This window comes from Nerophis ophidion, linkage group LG16 (genome assembly GCF_033978795.1).
Source record: "Nerophis ophidion isolate RoL-2023_Sa linkage group LG16, RoL_Noph_v1.0, whole genome shotgun sequence".
NCBI lineage: Eukaryota > Metazoa > Chordata > Actinopteri > Syngnathiformes > Syngnathidae > Nerophis > Nerophis ophidion.
The window spans coordinates 18,761,548-18,781,749 of NC_084626.1; the positions used below are offsets into that span (position 1 = coordinate 18,761,548).

Sequence of the window (20,202 nt, forward strand, 5' to 3'; positions counted from 1 at the left end):
TGCTGGAAGATGAACATCATGTCCCTGTTTTTATTTTGGGTGACCAAGCTTATCCCCTGACGCCATAGCTCACGAAATAATACCCCAACGGCGGTGTCAACCCACAACAATGGTTTTAAATATATATTCATATTTTAAATATATATTTTAAATATATATTCATATTTTGTCAATATTCAGTGTTTTATCGTTCATAGAAAAATTTAAAATTCCATCTTCGCTAACTTCGCCATTAGCGCACAGCTTATCCCCTGACGCCATATCTCATGAAAGAATACCCCAACAATGGTTTTAAATACATATTCATATTTTAAATATAAATTTTAAATATATATTCATATTTTGTCAATATTCAGTGTTTTATCGTTCATAGAAAAATTTAAAATTCCATTAGGTTTTTTTTAATGCGGTCTGTCATAACGTTTTTAGCATTCAATCAGACATTATTATGAGGTTTTCTTTTAGTGTTCCTAAAAATAGATATACCGGCCCCCAGACACATTTTTCTCTCTATCTATCTATCTCTCTCTCTCTCTCTCTATATATATATATATATATATATATATATATATTCATATATATATATATATATTTTGATCCCTAGATTAATTGTTGTAAAATCACATTGTCTACTTTCTCAGGTCGATTAAAGATTTGATTCATGTATGATGTCTCAGGTGTGACTTACTACAATAGGCCCCCACACAAATGTAAAATGCACAGCAAACTATTTACAATATAGCTCTTTTAAATAAGAACTCCAAAGTGAAGTAAAGTCATCTACTGGAGAGCTTGGATCAGATGGACGTTCAGGTAGATTTTTTTTTGGTTGTTGTGGCGGGGGTCTTAAACAATGACATTGGATAAGGTTAGGTGCGATGTACCCTGGATAACTTTTTCCGGCTTCGTGTAAATGGGGCCTTAGTCTTCACGTTTGCACTGACTCACACATCTCCAGGCACAGCCTGCAATGTCGAAGAGAACGAAACAAAATGTTTAAACACGGAGAAGAAAACCGCTCCAAAGTTGTTAGGCACTACGTAGGACCCTAGTGAAGTTTTTATATGGTCTTTTCGAATTCTTTTGTCGTTTTATGTAAATATGGTTTCTTTATATTCAAATGTACTCAATACTTTTTTAAGGTATCAACTTAAGTAGCCCAGTACTATTGCATTGAAACTTCCAGTCCAACAGTATGTACATTTGATCCTTTTTGTATACTTTTTATCTACCTCACTGTTTTAACAAATTGATTAAGAGACGGTTATTAATTGTTGGATTTTTTTTTTTAATAATGAGATCGGATTTTCTTCCTGGTGTACTGTACTGGCTGCAACATTGCACAGCTTGTTCACTTATGCATCTGTTTTACACATATGGGTTTGTTGTTAAACTTTTGTCAAAGTTCAAGGTCGTACAGGCATGTGATTTTTCCGTCTATAGTTGGAAATCCGTCATTTTTATCTCTGTAAAAATATATAATATTATTTTACGTTTTTCCCGACATAAAATGTGTGTTAAAATTTTGATACGTCTATTTGCCATACCTGCGAAATGAGTAAGTTTTTTGATTAAATACGGTTTTCCATTAAAAATTATTAACTTAAAAATCGAAGCTATGTAGCGAAGCAACTTAACGTGGCAGGAGACAAAATATACGGGAAACGTCAATGATGATTGGTTGGTTTACATATAAGAAAATCCATGATTGGTTGGTGGGTTTAATATGATGAGTCACGATTGGTTAAGATTAGGGCAAAACATTATAGACAGGCCAATCAGAGGCAAGATGGAACGGTTCATGGAACCAGGAAGGGAAATCACAACAAATGCGCACATCCCAAATGACGACGAGAGAGTCGTAGAAGAGAAGAGGGAATATTTAATTGAGCAATTAATATATATATATATATATATATATAAAACAAAAAACTAGTAGAAGATGGCTGAGGGATTCTCTTCCTTAGATTTTTCTTTTAGCAATGCAAACTATGTCCAGGAAACCCACAATGCGTCTACTTGACCACATTTGGACAAATGTATGCGTCTGGATAAAACAATGCCCAAAACATTAATTTTAGTTGTTTACCACGTAAGCCCAAATCCAAACTGCTCTCGAGGGAGTCGAAGAGACAGAAATTTGCTATACAATCCGAGGCAGAATCCACTGAAACAAAACGGAAAATGCAAGCTGCTCAGAAATCTGCCAAGAAGGCTCATGTCGGAGCCATCAAAGCAAAAATGCCAAAGTAATGTGAGAATGAACCAAAGTAATGTGTAAATAATGTAAACAACTAGATATACCATCTGTGGCTGTGAAATGAACACCAGTAAGGTTGTAAATACTGTTAGAGTAGGCTAACCCAAGTGGTTCCTGTGGATGTTAATACAAGGTGTAATTACTGTTGTGACTAAATAAGGGACTGAAACAGACGTAGTGATTCATTTGGATGGATGGGGTGTGTATTTATGTCAACTCTGTTGATCATTTTTCAATTCTTTAAACACTAAAACATATTTGAATGGTGCTTTTTTTTTGTGCAAAATTTTGCACGTTCTGTCCTGCGGCCCCAAGACCCCCGGCTTATTTTCAGTCTTTTTCATTAAATTCAAATCTCATGCATGGTTGTTCTTTGTGACTGCTTACCCATTGGCTGTTGAAGCTAATTGTAGCTACTTATTGTAACATAATCAGTTCACTTAAAACAAGTTGGGAAACAAATTGCCTCATTTTATCCAAGTAACAATAGATTGTCTTTAGTAAAATAAATGAAAGTCTAAGAGTGAACTTTCTTGGAGTCATTCAGTTATCTTACTTGAAATGTATGAGTAAACTTACTTGTGGTCATTCACTAAGCTTACTTGAAATATTTAAAAGTTACTTAAAACATTCTGTTCACCTAACTTTTAGTTGTTTATTAGTTTAACTTTAATTCGACTTGGATGTTTACTTTAAAAAATAAGGCAATCTATTTTCAAACCCATCCATCCATCCATTTTTTTTACCGCTTGTCCCTTTTGGTGTCGCGGGGGGTGCTGGATCCTATCAGCTGCATTCCGACCTTTTTAAGTAAACGTAAGTAGTTAAAATTTACAGTGTACATGCAAACTGGCATAGTTACGCACAAACGGCTGTGTGAAAGGATAAAATGGGACTGCAATGACAGATGACAAGGGAATATTTTGTGTAGACTGTCAGCAATATGAAGATTAAACATATAGTTTATCCAGAAATTACCTTTTTGAGCTGCTGGATGACTTAAGGGCCAAGTTGGAGTCAGCAGACACAAATTTTGAAGAAATGCTTGCAACATTGCATTTTCTTGCATTTAAATCAAACATGTTCATGAAATTTTTGGTTGATTAGACTTTTTTTTTTATATATACATATATATATATTACTAGTTACATTTTTATATTACCCACATCTGTGTCTTAATCAATTACATCAAGCAGAAACAACTAATTTGTTGCATTTGTTTGACATGTAACCGGAGTAACTCATTAAATTATCCACAAAGTTTATGTTGTTTGATGTGTCAGGAAGATTAGTATCATTGTGAAAAACCTTGCCAAAGGATATTTCTGCTTTTTTCTAACTCTCTAAAGAACTCGTGCAGCATTTGAGGCTAAGCTTCAGAGGAGCAGTCGGGCTACAGACTTTCGAGTGCCGCAGTCGATCTGCACCATGTTCAACGTGATGGTGGATGCCAAAGTTCAGTCTGCCAAGCTGTGTGCCATGGACCTGGATCAAGAGGTGAGGCTGAATGTGATCAGAAGCAGTGTTCTGAAAATTAAAGGGCTGTTTGCAACCTTTCATGTGGCTGCCTAGAGGACGCTAATTTGACAAAGTGTTGTTAGCATTATATCCTGTCCACATTCAGATTTGAGAATGTAAACTATGCCAACATTGTCATGTCGTGGTGATGATGTTTTGTTTAGTTGTTTTAGTTTACTTCAAGACTCCATTAATTCCTGTTTTTTCACTCCATAGTTTTGTTTCCATGCCAACCCATTAGTTTTCACCCGTCCCCAAGTCACGCACCTGTTTACACTAATCATGTAACTATTATTTAAACCGAAAGTTGCCAGGAAGTCAGCCTGGCGACTTTACCTCTGTTACACTCCATAGTTATGCTTGCTATGCCACGAAAGTTTTTGTTTCTTCATGCCACAGTTATCGAGTTTTGTTTCATGTTCATAGTTTCTGCCTTTGTGCAAGTTTTTGTTAATTAGCCAAGATTTGGTACTTCTGCCTTGTGCGCGTCTTTTGTTCCTTTTTTTTTTATAGCAATTCATAAATATGTCCCTAACTTCACCCTTTGCATGCGCCAACTTTCCTTTGCCTTCCGGAAAAACAAACCCCAAAGTCCACGCATTGACAAACATGACTGTGAAATTATTATTTACTTCCTCCTGGACTGCTTTTGTGTACAGTATGTGCACATGTTCTACCGCTTATTCCCTTCGGGGTCGCGGGGGGCGCTGGAGCCTATCTCAGCTACAATCGGGCGGAAGGTGGGGTACACCCTGGAAAAGTTGCCCCCTCATCGCAGGGCCAACACAGATAGACAGACAACATTCACACTCACATTCACACAGAGGGCCAATTTTCTCTCTCTCTCTCTCTCTCTCTCTCTCTCTCTCTCTCTCTCTATATATATATATATATATATATATATATATGTATATATATATATATCCATCCATCCATCCATTTACTACCGCTTATTCCCTTTGGGGTCGCGGGGGGCGCTGGCGCCTCTCTCAGCTACAATCGGGTGGAAGGCGGTGTACAACCTGGACAAGTCGCCACCTCATCTATATATATATATATATATATGTATATATATATATATATATATATATATATATATATATATATATATATATATATATATATATATATATATGGGGCTTCACGGTGGAAGAGGGGTTAGTGCGTCTGCCTCACAATACGAAGGTCCTGAGTAGTCTGGGGTTCAATCCCGGGATCGGGATCTTTCTGTGTGGAGTTTGCATGTCCTCCCCGTGAATGCGTGGGTTCCCTCCCGGAATAATCGGAAGGGTTGGCAAGTATGCCAGGTACTCCGGCTTCCTCCCACTTCCAAAGACATGCACTTGGGGATAGGTTGATTGGCAACACTAAATTGGCCCTAGTATGTGAATGTGAGTGTGAATGTTGTCTGTATCTGTGTTGGCCCTGCGATGAGGTGGCGACTTGTCCAGGGTGTACGCCGCCTTCCGCCCGATTGTAGCTAAGATAGGCACCAGCGCCCCCCGCAACCCCAAAGGGAATAAGCGGTAGTAAATGTATGGATGGATGGATATGTATATACATATATATATATATATATATATATATAATTACAAAGTAAGACAAATACTGCACTGTAATACGTACAAAATTTAATTTAACGCAGTAATTTAGGCCAAACATATGTAGACTATGCTGTATGAAGCTGCAATATTTAAAGTGCAATGTGGCGAACAACTAATCTACTATATTATGCGTTTTTTCATGTTAAGAGGGCTCTCAAATCATGTAAAATATATACTATTTGGAAGGGCGTAAACAGGTTAATGCACTAACTATGAAAATAGTCACTTATTAAAAAATAATTGTTATCTTACTTTGTCAGGTCTGGAACCAATTACCCAAGGGACGAATCTACTTAAATAGAACGGGGTATGTTAAACATTTTTATACAACTATGACAGATTATAATCAGTTATAATGCAGACTTTTGATCAAGTCTGGTTAAAAAGGATTAAATGCAAAATAAATGTGATTTATCGTAATAAAAACAAGATGATTTAAAGGATACTAGTCCTCATTGAAACAATCAAATGGTTTTGACAGATAAGTCAGTTTTTATATTCTTTGTGATATTTCCAACGCCTTCCCTTTGATATTCAAATAATTTGACACGTGTCATATCACCTCCATAATTCTGTTTCTCAGCTTCTTTTTTTCTTCCTCTTTGTCTCGTGAACGTTTGTTTCGACACTCAGTAAGTGTGGCCACAAATTCAATTGTAATCACACCCTCCTTTTCCCAAATGTATAATTAGTCGTCTGTCTTCCTGCACTCCAATTGTTTGGATTTCATTAGCGTATGTGTAGTTAGTTTTGAATATACATGGGGCTGGAAGTGAGAGATTTGGGAGCCTCATATTAATTACTGACAAAAAATGAATTAGTTCTCACTCTACAAAGCGAAACAAAAGCATTCCTCCTGGTTGTACTGCCGTAGAGTTTCCATGACAGCATTAAAGCTCGGCTGAACTCGTCACTTCAACAACAAGATCAGGGGTCTATTCCGGGCCAAGGACCCCCAAATTATGTAGCATATTGTCACAATAAAGTCAAACCAAAATACAGTAAAAAAAAAAAAAAATTTTAAACAAGCCGGAAAAAAACATCATGTAATGAAAAATAAGCTTAACTTTTAATACTAGAATTTAATAATGATATTCTTTCTAACAGTGTTTCTTAACACCCCCTAGAATCAAATTATCTGTTTGTCAGCTGTGGTCCCCATGGTTAATGAGACAGAACACTGCCAGTAATATCTGGTGACGGAAAATAAATTGACATTGTAGAAAAAGTTTTTGACAACAAATAATTACAAACATTGAAAAAATACAATATTTTTGGTGAATGTGTCCGATGCCAATTTTCACATTTTGGTACACTTTTATTGTTTTTGTGTGTTTCAAGGTTTTGTGATTTGTTTCTCTTTTCTACGATCTCTTTTCCATTATTTCGGTTTTACTTTAATAATGGCAGTGTTTTAGCGTGACGGGCAAGGCTAATTACAAGTTTACCTGGAACCAGTTTTACTGGACTTGGGCTTGCAAGTAAAACACCGTAGTGCAAGAAAGAAGGACCGTATTTATTTGTTGACAAAACTTATTCAATAACGTTTTGTTTTTTTTATATACAAAACCTTACTGTCAAAGTTTTACCTCCATACATTGCACGCAACAGTACTCAGTTGTAATTCACTTTTCCACCACTGAGTAGTGATGAATATTGGAAAAAAAAAATCAAAGAAGTCTGGAGATAAAGTCATAGAGAAGTTTAAGTGTAAAAAAAAAAAAGATTTTTATTTGCACTTTGATGTTATTGACAGTTTAATTAAGAAACAAATTCAATTATTTTAGCACATCATAATTGTATGCAAATGTGTTTTTTGTCAATTAGAGAGTCCCTTCTTATGCAGTATTTTTAGTTAAGATTTATTTTTTTCTAATCAGCCTGACCTAAGGCTAAGGTTTATGTGTTAAATAGATAATAATTTTTTTGACTGGTTTCAAATCATTTTACAAGGTTGTAAACTGTAAATACGTTAGGTATAATTACTCAATACGATTAAAATCAAGAGTAAGTGTTAATATTTGAGTGGGACCCAGCCCCCTCTGTAGTGGAAAAATTGGGCCTTGATGTCAAAAAGGTTAAGAACCACTGCTTTGTAACTTACATCACTGACACCATTTTTTTATAAATAGGTTTGTTTTTAGTATTTTCTCACAAAATATAAGAATTTAAAAATGGCCCCCCATGCTTTGACTTGGTGGCCCTTGGCTGGAAAAGCTGTATTCTACTTATAAAACCTGTAAAAATTGTTTGAAATTAAACTGGTGTGGAGTTACCTTGTTATTGCGCAATAGTAAGATATTCAAATAATACGGTATTATGCTCCAGTAGTCAACTAGAGCGCTAATTGCTGGCGATCCTAAATTCTAACATGAACATAATGTCATGTCTTGGTGATCATGTTTAGTTTTGGCTATGTTCTGTTTGGTTTTTGTGCACCCTTGTTTGTTTTAGTTTCCATGACCACTCCATTAGTTCCTGTTTGCACTTCCTTGTTTGTTTTGTCACCCTGGTTACTTATTGTGTTCACCTGTCTCTGATTAGTGCTCGCCCGCTCACCTGCTTCTCGAGCACTAATCAGAGGCAGTATTCAAGCTCGTCTTTGCCAGTCAGTCGGCCTGGCGTCATTGTTCGTTTCATGCTCTGTTCTTGCCACAGTAAGTCCTGCTTGTTTCAGGCAATGCCTCTGTTCTTTTCATGCCATGCCAAGTAATGTGTTGTTTATTCAAGCCACAGTTAGCTACTTTTGTTTCATGTCCAAAGTTTAGTCTTAGTGTTAGTTTTGTTTCCTTCGTCAAGTTGTGCTTTCGCCTTGTGCGCCTTTTTTTTTTTTCACTTTTTCTGAGTTAAAGATTAAATCATGTTTATACCTGCACGCCATGTCCCGAGTAGTCCGTCTGCCTTCCTGGGAGAACGACCCCGCAACAAGCTGCGACCCCCCCTTCCTGACACAAAATAATGTAAATCTTTATTCATGTTTTATTTGAAACCATTAAGGTACAGTGAATAGGGTGTCCATACCACTACTGTTTATAAACTACACTACAGTGTGTTGGATCAATGTTAATATGTATATATAAAGACATTTTTATTGGTGGAAAAATATGCAGGGGAATATGAAAAAAAGAGTCTAACAAACCAAAAATTGCACGGCCCAAAAGTTGAAAACCTCTGAACAAGATTGTTACATAAGTGTTGTACTGTATTTACAAACCCCGTTTCCATATGAGTTGGGAAATTGGGTTAGATGTAAATATAAACGGAATACAATGATTTGCAAATCATTTTCAACCCATATTCAGTTGAATGCAATACAAAGACAAGATATTTGATGTTCAAACTCATAAAATTAATTTTTATTTTTTTTTGCAAATAATAATTACCTTAGAAATTCATGGCTGCAACACGTGCCAAAATAGTTGGGAAAGGACATTTTCACCACTGTGTTACATCACCTTTTCTTTTAACAACACTCAATAAACGTTTGGGAACTGAGGACACTAATTGTTGAAGCTCTAAAAGTGGAATTCTTTCCCATTCTTCTTTTATGTAGAGCTTCAGTCGTTCAACAGTCCGGGGTCTCCACTGTCTTATTTTACGCTTCATAATGCGCAACACATTTTCGATGGGAGACAGGTCTGGACCACAGGCGGGCCTGGAAAGTACCCGCACTCTTTTTTTTTTTACGAAGCCACGCTGTTGTAACACTTATCTTGCTGAAATAAGCAGGGGCGTCCATGATAACGTTGCTTGGATGACAACATATGTTGCTCTAAAACCTGTATGGACTTCTCAGCATTAATGGTGCCTTCACAGATGTGTAAGTTACCCATGCCTTGGACACTAATGCACCCTCATCCCATCACAGATAAATGGGTTGTACTTGTTTAGCGCTTTTCTGCCTTCAAGGTACTCAAAGCGCTTTGACACTACTTCCACATTTACCCATTCACACACACATTCACCCACTGATGGAGGGAGCTGCCATGCAAGGCGCTAACCAGCACCCATCAGGAGCAAGGGTGAAGTGTCTTGCCCTTGGGTTGCCCACGGCTACTCTCCCGCTGCGCCACGCTTACTTTCGACAGATGCACATTTGATTTCAACGATGGTGGTGCATCTTTAAGTTTAACTTCACTGCTCGAGTCCACCATATTAGCGCCTAGTTAGTTTTTTTTCTTCTGTAACTTATGCTTTGCCAAATTTTCAGCCACTCATGTCCCGTCCCTACTGTGGATGACATGTAAGGAGCGAGGAAAGGAAACACCTGTGATAAAAGATTACTGCAAAAAAATCGATACACTGCGAGACATAATCGTATTATACGATAATATCAAGATACATTTAATTTCACATTTCATTAAAAAAGCGCCTAAACACACACAAACTCTGATTTTAAATTGACACAAATCAGATATTTTTTGTCAGTCTAAACGCTCCAAAATGCTTTAAATCTGATCTTATCGCGTCACATTCAGGCCACATCAGGAAGTAGTCCGAATCCGATTGGAATCTAAGCTTTTAAAATGTGACTTTAATATAGCTGGAAATGTGTCCTGAAAGCGTCCTGTATGTGACTTTTGTGTCATTTTTGGGTGAGCTTGCCAGTGAAAGTAGATACATCATAACAACATCCTGTTTTGGTGAACAAAGTATTTTTTTTTGGCGGCCAAATTTTCGTTTCATCGCTGGTCAATAGTGCGCAAATATCAGGCTATATGTAATGTATGGAGATGCGTGTATGTTATATACTTTGATTCTGAATAAATAGCAATTGTTGAAGAACCCAAATTGACGTGTACGCTGCGGCATATTTGCTTACATGTTAAGAACTACATTGCAGAAGTTGTTTACGTTTGGGAGTTGAAAAATAATCACACTGATGTCTGTGATGCCTCTACTTAACAACCATAAAAAGATTAGTAACCCTCCAAAATATATTAAACTGTATATATTCATTCACTCATATTACTTTAATTTATTTTCACGTAAAAGAAGTTTGGCAACTTTTATTTTACTTTGTTCATTTACGGAATCAAGTCAACTGCTTATGTTTTCACTATCGAACCGCGCATGCAAATGACATTGAGGTCACATTGTACGCGTTTATACTGGAGTCTAAAAAAGATCACATTTTACTTGCGGTGTTAACAGTCAGCTGGAAAAAAATAAGATTTCAAAAACTTTGGCCTGCAGTGTTAAAGTAGTCTGAGACACAGGTCAGTAAGTAGTTAGTTTAATTTACTGACTTTAGCAACTAGGAATGCATCGTGACACCATGGTTATTGTAACCAAAATGATCACGGTATTGTTGAATGTGCTCCAAAGTACTTTTCAAGCACACCTTTTGAATGTTTGAATAGGTTTATCTTCTTCCATTGTGATTTGTAAAGGTTAGTGTTTTTAATGCAAAAGGAAATATCAGGGTCGCACATCCAGTTTATGGGACATCAGGCAGGTTCACACAGGTGTAGACACATCTGTGTCATATGTGTATGTCTCTTGTATTCATGTTAGCATTTAATCAAGCTAGCGATTAGCTTGCTAGCATGCTTCTCCAGTAAGTAAATGAGCAGTATCACCAGTGAGTGTATCGAAGAGCGGTTGTTAATCTCAGTTTTACCATAACTTGAATTTAAAAATGGTACTACTAAATGTAGGGAGTTTTACCACTGTTTATAATTAAATTCCCAGTAGCAACAAAGAGCATCTTTCTCACAGATGATGGCTTTTGAACTTTGCGCCTATAACAATCTGAATGGTTATTTTCCTCTTTGTTCTGGAGGACACCACGTCCTCTGTTTCCAAATATAATTTGAAATGTGGACTTGTCAGACCACAGAACACTTTTCCACTTTGCATCAGTCCATCTTAGGTGATCTCGGGCCCAGCCAAGCTGGCGGCGTTTCAGGATATTGTTGATAAATGGGTTTGGCTTAGCATAATAGAGTTTTAACTTGCACTTACAGATGTAGCGGTAGTTACTGAAAGTGGTTTTATGAAGTGTTCCTGAGCCCATGTGGTGATATCCTTTACACACTGATGTCGGTTTTTGATGCAGTACCGCCAGAGGGATCAAAAGTCCGTAATATCATCACTTACGTGCAGTGATTTCTCCAGATTCTCTGAACTTTTTGATGATTTTACGAACCATAGATGGTAAAATCCCTAAATTCCTTGCAATAGCTCGTTGTGAAATGTTGTTCTAAAACTGTTCGACAATTTGCTTACAAATTGGTGACCCTCACCCCATCCTTGTTTGTGAATTACTTAGCATTTCGTGGAAGCTGCTTTTATACCCAATCATGGCACCCACCTGTTCCCAATTAGCCTGCACACCTGTGGGATGTTCCAAATAAGTGTTTGATGAGAATTTCTCAACTTCATCAGTATTTATTGCCTCCTTTCCCAACTTCTTTGTCACGTGTTGCTAGCATCAAATTTTAAAGTTAATGATTATTTGCACAAAAAAAATGTTTATCAGTTTGAACATCAAATATGTTGTCTTTGTAGCATATTCAACTGAATATAGGTTGAAAATTATTTGCAAATCATTGTATTCCGTTTATATTTACATCTAACACAATTTCCCAACTCATATGGAAACGGGGTTAGTATTTATGATCCTAGTATTAACATTTTTAGAGTTGTGTTAAGTGTAAATTTGAAGTCTGGCAGTCTAATGATGTTTAGCAGGCAGCAAAAGAATAAATACAGGATTTCTGTTAAGAATAGGAATCCAAAGCATATATGGACACTTAAGAAAAAAACAATAATGTTTAATAACAAAAAATGCACTCATGAGAATTGAAAAAATGAAAATAAGGCGCATTCCAATGGACTGGAAAATAAAAAAATGACACATGTAAAAGGAGTGGAAAATACGCTACCCAACAGTACCAGGATAGAGCCAAGTAAGGCAAGTGAGCGTGGTGCCCGCGGGAAAGATGATCACAAGAGAGCCAAGCGATAAGAATCGTCTATGGAGCTGAGTGAACCATAGGCAATAACTGGCAACGCTGTGACAGTCAGCAGGGCTTAACAAGGGCTAATTGTTAACTGCCCGCAAGTGTGGCGGAGAGGCCCAAAACCAACCAAAGACACTGCAAAAGAATCCAGACAGGCGGCAGCAACACATTAGAGAGAAACGCCACAATTTCCTCTTTAATTGTCGGATACAGTAAGGATCAGTAAGAATGTGAAAATATTTATTATTTGTTCCTGTGTGCGGTTCACTGACTCCACAGCATTGACAGCCTTGCACTCTTTATGACACTCAACCGTCTCTCGTGCACTGCAAACGCCAGGTGACAGCGTGACAAAGAGTATATTTTGACGCTCCTTCATTTCAGCAACATACACGTCCTACTCCTTGTAGGTGAATTCTGAATGGGCAGTGTGTGGAATATCGGTTTGCATATTTAAATGCTTTGCATATTTCAATGGGGGCGTGGACAGGGAGTGGCCAGTTGCACTCCCAACATGTGGGCTTAATTCCACACTGATTGGGATGTAATAAAGAAGTGTGCTTAGATTAAAGCTTGCACATATAGTGGGGCAAAAAAGTATTTAGTCAGCCCCGGATTGTGCAAATTCTCCCACTTAAAATGATGACAGAGGTCTGTAATTTTCATCATAGGTTCACTTCAACTGTGAGAGACAGAATTTGAAAAAAAAATCCAGGAATTCACATTGTAGGAATTTTAAAGAATTTATTTGTAAATTATGGTGGAAAATAACTGTTTGGTCAACCATTCAAAGCTCTCACTGATGGAAGGAGGTTTTGGCTCAAAATCTCACGATACATGGCCCCATTCATTCTTTCCTTAACACGGATCAATCGTCCTGTCCCCTTAACAGAAAAACAGCCCCAAAGCATGATGTTTCCACCCCCATGCTTCACAGTAGGTGTGGTGTTCTTGGGATGCAACTCAGTATTCTTCTTCCTCCAAACACGACGAGTTGAGTTTATACCAAAATGGATACATGGATGATACAGCAGAGGATTGGGAGAATGTCATGTGGTCGGATGAAACCGAAATATAACTTTTTGGTATAAACTCAACACGTTGTTTTTGGAGCAAGAAGAATACTGAGTTGCATCCCAAGAACACAATGCCTACTGTGAAGCATGGGGGTGGAAACATCCTGCTTTGGGGCTGTTTTTCTGCTAAGGGGACAGGACGATTGAGCCGTGTTAAGGAAAGAATGAATGGGGTCATGTATCGTGAGATTTTGAGCTAAAACCTCCTTCCATCAGTGAGAGCTTTAAATGGTTGACCAAATATTTTTTTTCCACCATAATTTACAAATAAATTATTTAAAATTCCTACAATGTGAATTCCTGGATTTTTTTCCACATTCTGTCTCTCACAGTTGAAGTGTACCTATGATGAAAATTACAGACCTCTGTCATCATTTTAAGTGGGAAAACTTGCACAATCGGTGGCTGACTAAATACTTTTTGGCCCCACTGTACTTTAATACATCTAAAACTGTTTGTGCTTACGACGTTTTCTGGATTTGGGCGTTTACCATTTTTTATTAGGTAATCTACGAAACTCGCAATACATGAGGCCTCTTACTGGTTTCTGTTGACTGTATGGGCTGCGTCTTCACGAGGACCCGGTCCCTCTCGACTTACATGGGCTGCGTCCCCACAGGCACCCAGGCTCTATCCACTGCTTGGGCTACATTTTCTGGGACAATAATACAAATTCCACATTCATTGGCCGATTTCAAGCATTCCATATTACACATTCATTTTATAGTCCTTTCATTTCTATTTTTTGTTACTTTTTTAATTTTTTTATTAATCAATCCCACAAAATAACACACAATAATACTATTCCAATTCCAAAACCAAACCCGGCCCAGCAACATTCAGAATAGCAATCAACAAAGAAACTGAGAGGACACACAAACTTGACACAAAACAATCCAAAAGTTATCAAACAAAAATGAATAATATCAACAATGGTATAAATTTTCATTTCAACAATGTTTCAGCTCAGCTTCACTTTTTGGCGTTCACACGTGATTGTCTGGAAAAATTGTTTTCCCTTATAATACAATAACGGTTTATAAAAAAATCAGCTAAATGTAAAAAACAATGGATGTTTACAATTCATTCAAATTTGTGAATATTAAGATATTAGCATCGTTTTCATTGCAGTCACATCATAACTAATTAAGATTTAAATGCACAGGGGTTAATGCATGTGCCTTAGAATACCAAGGTCCCGGGTCGTCCTGAGTTCAATCCCGGGCTCGGGATCTTTCTGTTTGGAGTTTGCATGTTCCCTCCGGGTACCATACTTGCCAACCTAGAGACCTCCGAATTCGGGAGATAGGGAGGGGTTAGTGTTTGGGTGTAGCGGGGGTTTATAGTGTAGCGTCCCGGAAGAGTTAGTATTGCAAGGGGTTCTGGGTATTTGTTCTGTTGTGTTTATGTTGTGTTACGGTGCGGATGTTCTCCCAAAATGTGTTTGTCATTCTTATTTGGTGTGGTTTCACTGCGTGGTGCATATTTGTAACAGTGTTAAAGTCGTTTATACGGCCTTGCATTCACTTATGCGTGGCTGTAAAAGCAGCATGTATTATGTGACTGGGCCGACATGCTGTATGTATTGAAGAAAAGCGGACGTGACGACAGGTTGTAGAGGACACTAAAGGCACTGCCTTTAAGGTGCACCCCCAATATTGTTGTCCGGGTGGAAATCGGGACAAATTCTGGAGAATGGTTGCCTCGGGAGATTTTCAGGAGGGGCCCTGAAATTCGGGAGTCTCCCGGAATAATCGGAAGGGTTGGCAAGTATGCCAGGTACTCCGGCTTCCTCCCACCTCTAAAAACATGCACCTGGGGATAGGTTGATTGGCAACACTAATTTGGCCCTAGTGTGTGAATGTGGGTGTGAATGTTGTCTGTCTATCTGTGTTGGCCCTGTGATGAGGTGGCGACTTGTCCAGGTTGTACCCCGCCGTTCCGCCCAAATACAGCTGAGAAAGGCTCCAGCTCCCCCCGCGACCCCAAAAAGAGACAAGCGGTAGAAAACGGATTGTTTTGTATTGAAAGTTGTATTTATTGTTATGTTATTAACATGTTGTTAATTGTTTTCCTTCTAGAGACAATATCATTCCCAAATTGACAATCTCATTGAGGAGACAGTGAAGGAGATGATAACCCTGCTGGTTGCAAAGGTAAATACCGGATTGATTTATCAATGCAATATTGACAAGTCAAATAACGATATCTGATAAAATTTCAGTATTGGCATTCAGTTCATTTTAATTGTATTTTACATGATCAAGTAAATTGTTGCCAAATGTGCTACACATATTAGCTTTGACATTACAGCCTCGAACAATGCTCATTTCATGTTGTATGGTAATAATAATAATATCTATCTGTTGAGACTTTTAAAGTTATACATATAGATATAAACGTCAAGAGCGGTGCACAAGTTTGGTAGTTTCCCGTTTATTTATTAGACAGGGCATATTAATGAACATTTCTGTAAATGTTTTATTTTTTGCTACAGATGCTAATTTTATGTGTGAGGAAAAGAAAAAAACGACTGGGATGTATTGATATGCCTGAGTTGAAAACACAAGATTATAACCTGTTTTCTACCACTTTCTTCCAGTTTGTGGTCATTCTGGAAAGTGTTTTAGCGAAGCTCTCCAGATATGATGAAGGAACACTATTCTCCTCTTTTCTTTCTTTCACAGTAAGTTGAACTTAATATTATTTTTATGTGTAACTATCAATATTACTGCTTTCCTAAACATGATTTTCTTGTGTAATAATGTGACTTCAAACAATTGTGGAAACAATATACCAAAATTGAGGATTTGCTGATTATTGAGCATCTAGTTAATGAGAGCCACAAAGAACTACCCATTAGAATACTTCTGCATTTACATCATTTTTATCTGGAAAACTAACTTTCATTTGGAAACAACTTAACAACTTTAATTGTGGACAAGAATAGTGAAGCCCAGTAACTGTGATTCTAACAATGCCCCTGAGAGAAGACGCGTCACGACTCGAGTGAGTTCAGGACCGGATTCCCTTGCATCTCAAATCTCACTTTTTATGTACGACCAGCTCACTCACATGTTGATGAAATTACACAGAAAGACTCATAGATTCTTGTATGGAGTTATGTGTGAAATATTTCATATTCACAAAGCTTGTCATGTTTTGCATATGGACGTTAACAAGAGGGAACTTCTTAGGTTGCAGTGCAGATTTAACTTCGAGCAATGCACAAACCGTTATTTTTTATTTTGATTTATTTATTTATTTATTTATTTGTCCTAAACAGCTACTCAGAAAAATCATATTGTTGACGTAGATGTGCAGGCTGGACAAATTTACTTTACAAAAGAGCAGTGTGGGATACTTCTCTTGTTGCCTTATTTGTATTTGAGTTTATTTAATGGATTAATATTATTATTTGGTGCAGCCGAGACGGAGCAGGAGGGGATAAAAAGAAAGAAAAAAAAAAAGAAAACACGGGGAAATTGCGGGCACAAGAGGAGGATAAGACAGAGAGACAACAGCAAACACAACAATAACAACAACAACAGAACAACATCAGCAAAAATGATATGTACAAATATGATGGTAAAAGTGATAGCAAAGAAGCAGTTAGTGAAATAAAAATTAATAATACAGAAATGACAATGAAAATGATTACACAACAAATGGAGCTATACAAATACCAGTAGAAATAGCATTATTGATAATGAATAATAACAATAATTACCTCTGTTATTAACAACACAATTGTTTCAAATGCAACAACACATATATGTAATGATAACTTGAAATTCAAAAGAAAGCAGATAAATGGAGGGGAATAAAGAGAAGCAAACCATATTAACCTTGTAGATTGTTATAAAACAATAGGTTAAGCATTGTCATTGTGTCGTGTGTTACCCAGTTTACCCCTAGGGCAACAACGTTAATACACAAAACCTTATAAATACAATGAACAAATGAATATTAATGAAAAAAAAGATAATAATAAAACTAGTACTACCTGCCATCAATGCACACAGCAAGTACATATTTGTAAACAAAAGTTACAGATTATGATAACACTGTAATAAGTCATATTGCACGCTAAAAATATTATTCTTTGTACAAACCCCGTTTTCATATGAGTTGGGAAATTGTGTTAAATGTAAATATAAATAGAATACATCCATCTATCCATCCATTTTTCTACCGCTTATTCCCTTTTGGGGTCGCGGGGGGCGCTGGCGCCTATCTCAGCTACAATCGGGCGGAAGGCGGGGTACACCCTGGACAAGTCGCCACCTCATCGCAGAAATAGAATACAATGATTTGCAAATCATTTACAACCCATAATCAATTGAATATGCTACAAAGACAACATATTTTATGTTCAAACTGATAAACATTTTTTTTTTGCAAATAATCATTAACTTTAGAATTTGATGCCAGCAACACGTGACAAAGAAGTTGGGAAAAGTGGGAATTAATAGTAATAAAGTTGAGAAATTCTCATCAAACACTTATTTGGAACATCCCACTGGTGTGCAGGCTAATTAGAACAGGTGGGTGCCATGATTGGGTATAAAAGCAGATTCCATGAAATGTTAAGTAATTCACAAACAAGGATGGGGTGAGGGTCACCAATTTGTAAGCAAATTGTCGAACAGTTTTAGAACAACATTTCTCAACGAGCTATTGCAAGGAATTTAGGGATTTTTCCATCTACGGTCTGTAAAATCATCAAAAAGTTCAGAGAATCTGGATAAATCACTGCACGTAAGCGATGATATTATGGACGTTTGATCCCTCAGGCGGTACTGCATCAAAAACAGACATCAGTGTGTAAAGGATATCACCACATGGGCTCAGGAACACTTCAGAAAACCACTGTCAGTAACTACTGTTGCTTGCTACATCTGCAAGTGCAAGTTAAAACTCTGCTATGCAAAGCAAAACCCATTCATCAACAACACCAAAGAACGCCGCTGGCTTCACTGGGCCCGGGCTCATCATAGATGGACTGATGCAAAGTGGAAAGGTGTTATGTGGTCTGACGAGTCCACATTTCAAATTATATTTGGAAACTGTGGACGTGGTGTCCTCTGGAACAAGGAGGAAAATAACCATCCGGATTGTTAAAGGCGCGAAGTTCAAAAGCCAGCATCTGTGATGGTATGAGGGTGCATTATTGCCCAAGGCATGGGTAACTTACACATCTGTGAAGGCACCATTAATGCTGAGAGGTCCATACAGGTTTTGGAGCAACATATGTTGTCATCCAAGCAACGTTATCATGAACGCCCCTGCTTATTTCAGCAAGACAATTCCAAGCCACGTGTTACAACAGCGTGGTTTCGTAGTAAAAGAGTGCGGGTACTTTCCTGGCCCGCCTGCAGTCCAGACCTGTCTCCCATCGAAAATGTGTGGTGCATTATGAAGCGTAAAATACGACAGCAGAGACCCCAGACTGTTGAACGACTAAAGCTCTGCATAAAACAAGAATGGGGAAGAATTCAACTTTCAAAGCTTCAACAATTAGTTTCCTCAGTTCCCAAACGTTTATTGAGTGTTGTTAAAAGAAAAGGTGATGTAACACAGTGGTGAACATGCCCTTTCCCAACTAATGTACTTTGGCACGTGTTGCAGCCATGAAATTCTAAGTTAATTATTATTTGCAATAAAAAAACAAAGTTTATGAGTTTTAACATCAAAAATCTTGTCTTTGTAGTGCATTCAACTGAATATGGGTTGAAAAGGATTTGCAAATCATTGTATTCCGTTTATATTTACATCTAACACAATTTCCCAACTCAAATGGAAATGGGGTTTGTACAAATTATAGACACTATTTAAACACCCATATTGGACAGCAAGAAAAAAACAGATTACACAATTGACATTTGTGTGTTGTGGAGTCTTGAAAAATATAATTTAAGTAAGCAGCAAGTATGAAGTATTGGTAAGAAAAGTTATCTTATTTTAATGTACACTAAAAAAATTGAATCTGCTAGTGGATAACAAAAAAGGGTCCAAGTTGTACTTTGCTGTGATATCATGTTCGTGGAATATTTTTCTTAGGCGATATCATGTTTAGGGATGTCATGGTTTTATGATATAAGCTTTCTATGATATCATGTTTGTGTGACATCATGTTTCATATGGAGCCAAAACATTCCCAACAAGTTTTGGTGTTGAAAAACAAACTAATATTGTAGAAAAATAAGCAAAAACTACTAATAGTCTTTGGCTTCATAGTATTAGCGATATCATGTTTGTATAATATCATGTGTTTCTGTGATATCATTTTTAAGTGATATCACATCTGTGATATCCTGTTTCTATAATATCACTTGTCTATGATATCATATTTGTGTGGTATCAAGTACACATGATTTCTAGTTTGTGTGATATCATGTTACTATAATATCAATTGTCTATGATGTCTTGTTTATGTGATGTCATGTTAACATGATATCTTGTTTGTATGATATCATGTATCAATGATATTAATTGTCTACGATATCATGTTTCTGTGATGTCAGGTTAACGTGATATCATGTTTCAATGATCTAAATTGTCTATGATATCATGTTTATGTGATGTCAAGGTAACGTGATATCTTGTTTGTGTGATATCATGTTTCTATGATATCAATTGTCTTTGATATCTTGTCTCTGTGATATAGTGTATTGATGATATCATATATTTATGATATCAATTGTCTGTGGTATCTTGTCTGTGTGATATAGAATATAGATGAAATAATATATGTATGATATATTGGATCTATG

General features: G+C 37.0%; 1 protein-coding gene across 4 annotated transcripts in view; it reads left to right on the top strand.

Moving 5' to 3' along the window:
• Positions 1-20,202, top strand: part of cadpsa (Ca2+-dependent activator protein for secretion a) — a 342,730-nt gene that overhangs the window by 218,474 nt on the left and 104,054 nt on the right. For all 4 annotated transcript variants that reach the window (XM_061874508.1, XM_061874509.1, XM_061874511.1 and 1 more), the window contains 3 exons: positions 3,610-3,757; positions 15,508-15,582; positions 16,029-16,112. In XM_061874508.1, the coding sequence (XP_061730492.1) occupies positions 3,610-3,757; positions 15,508-15,582; positions 16,029-16,112 (307 nt within the window). The remainder of the gene's footprint in view (positions 1-3,609; positions 3,758-15,507; positions 15,583-16,028; positions 16,113-20,202) is intronic.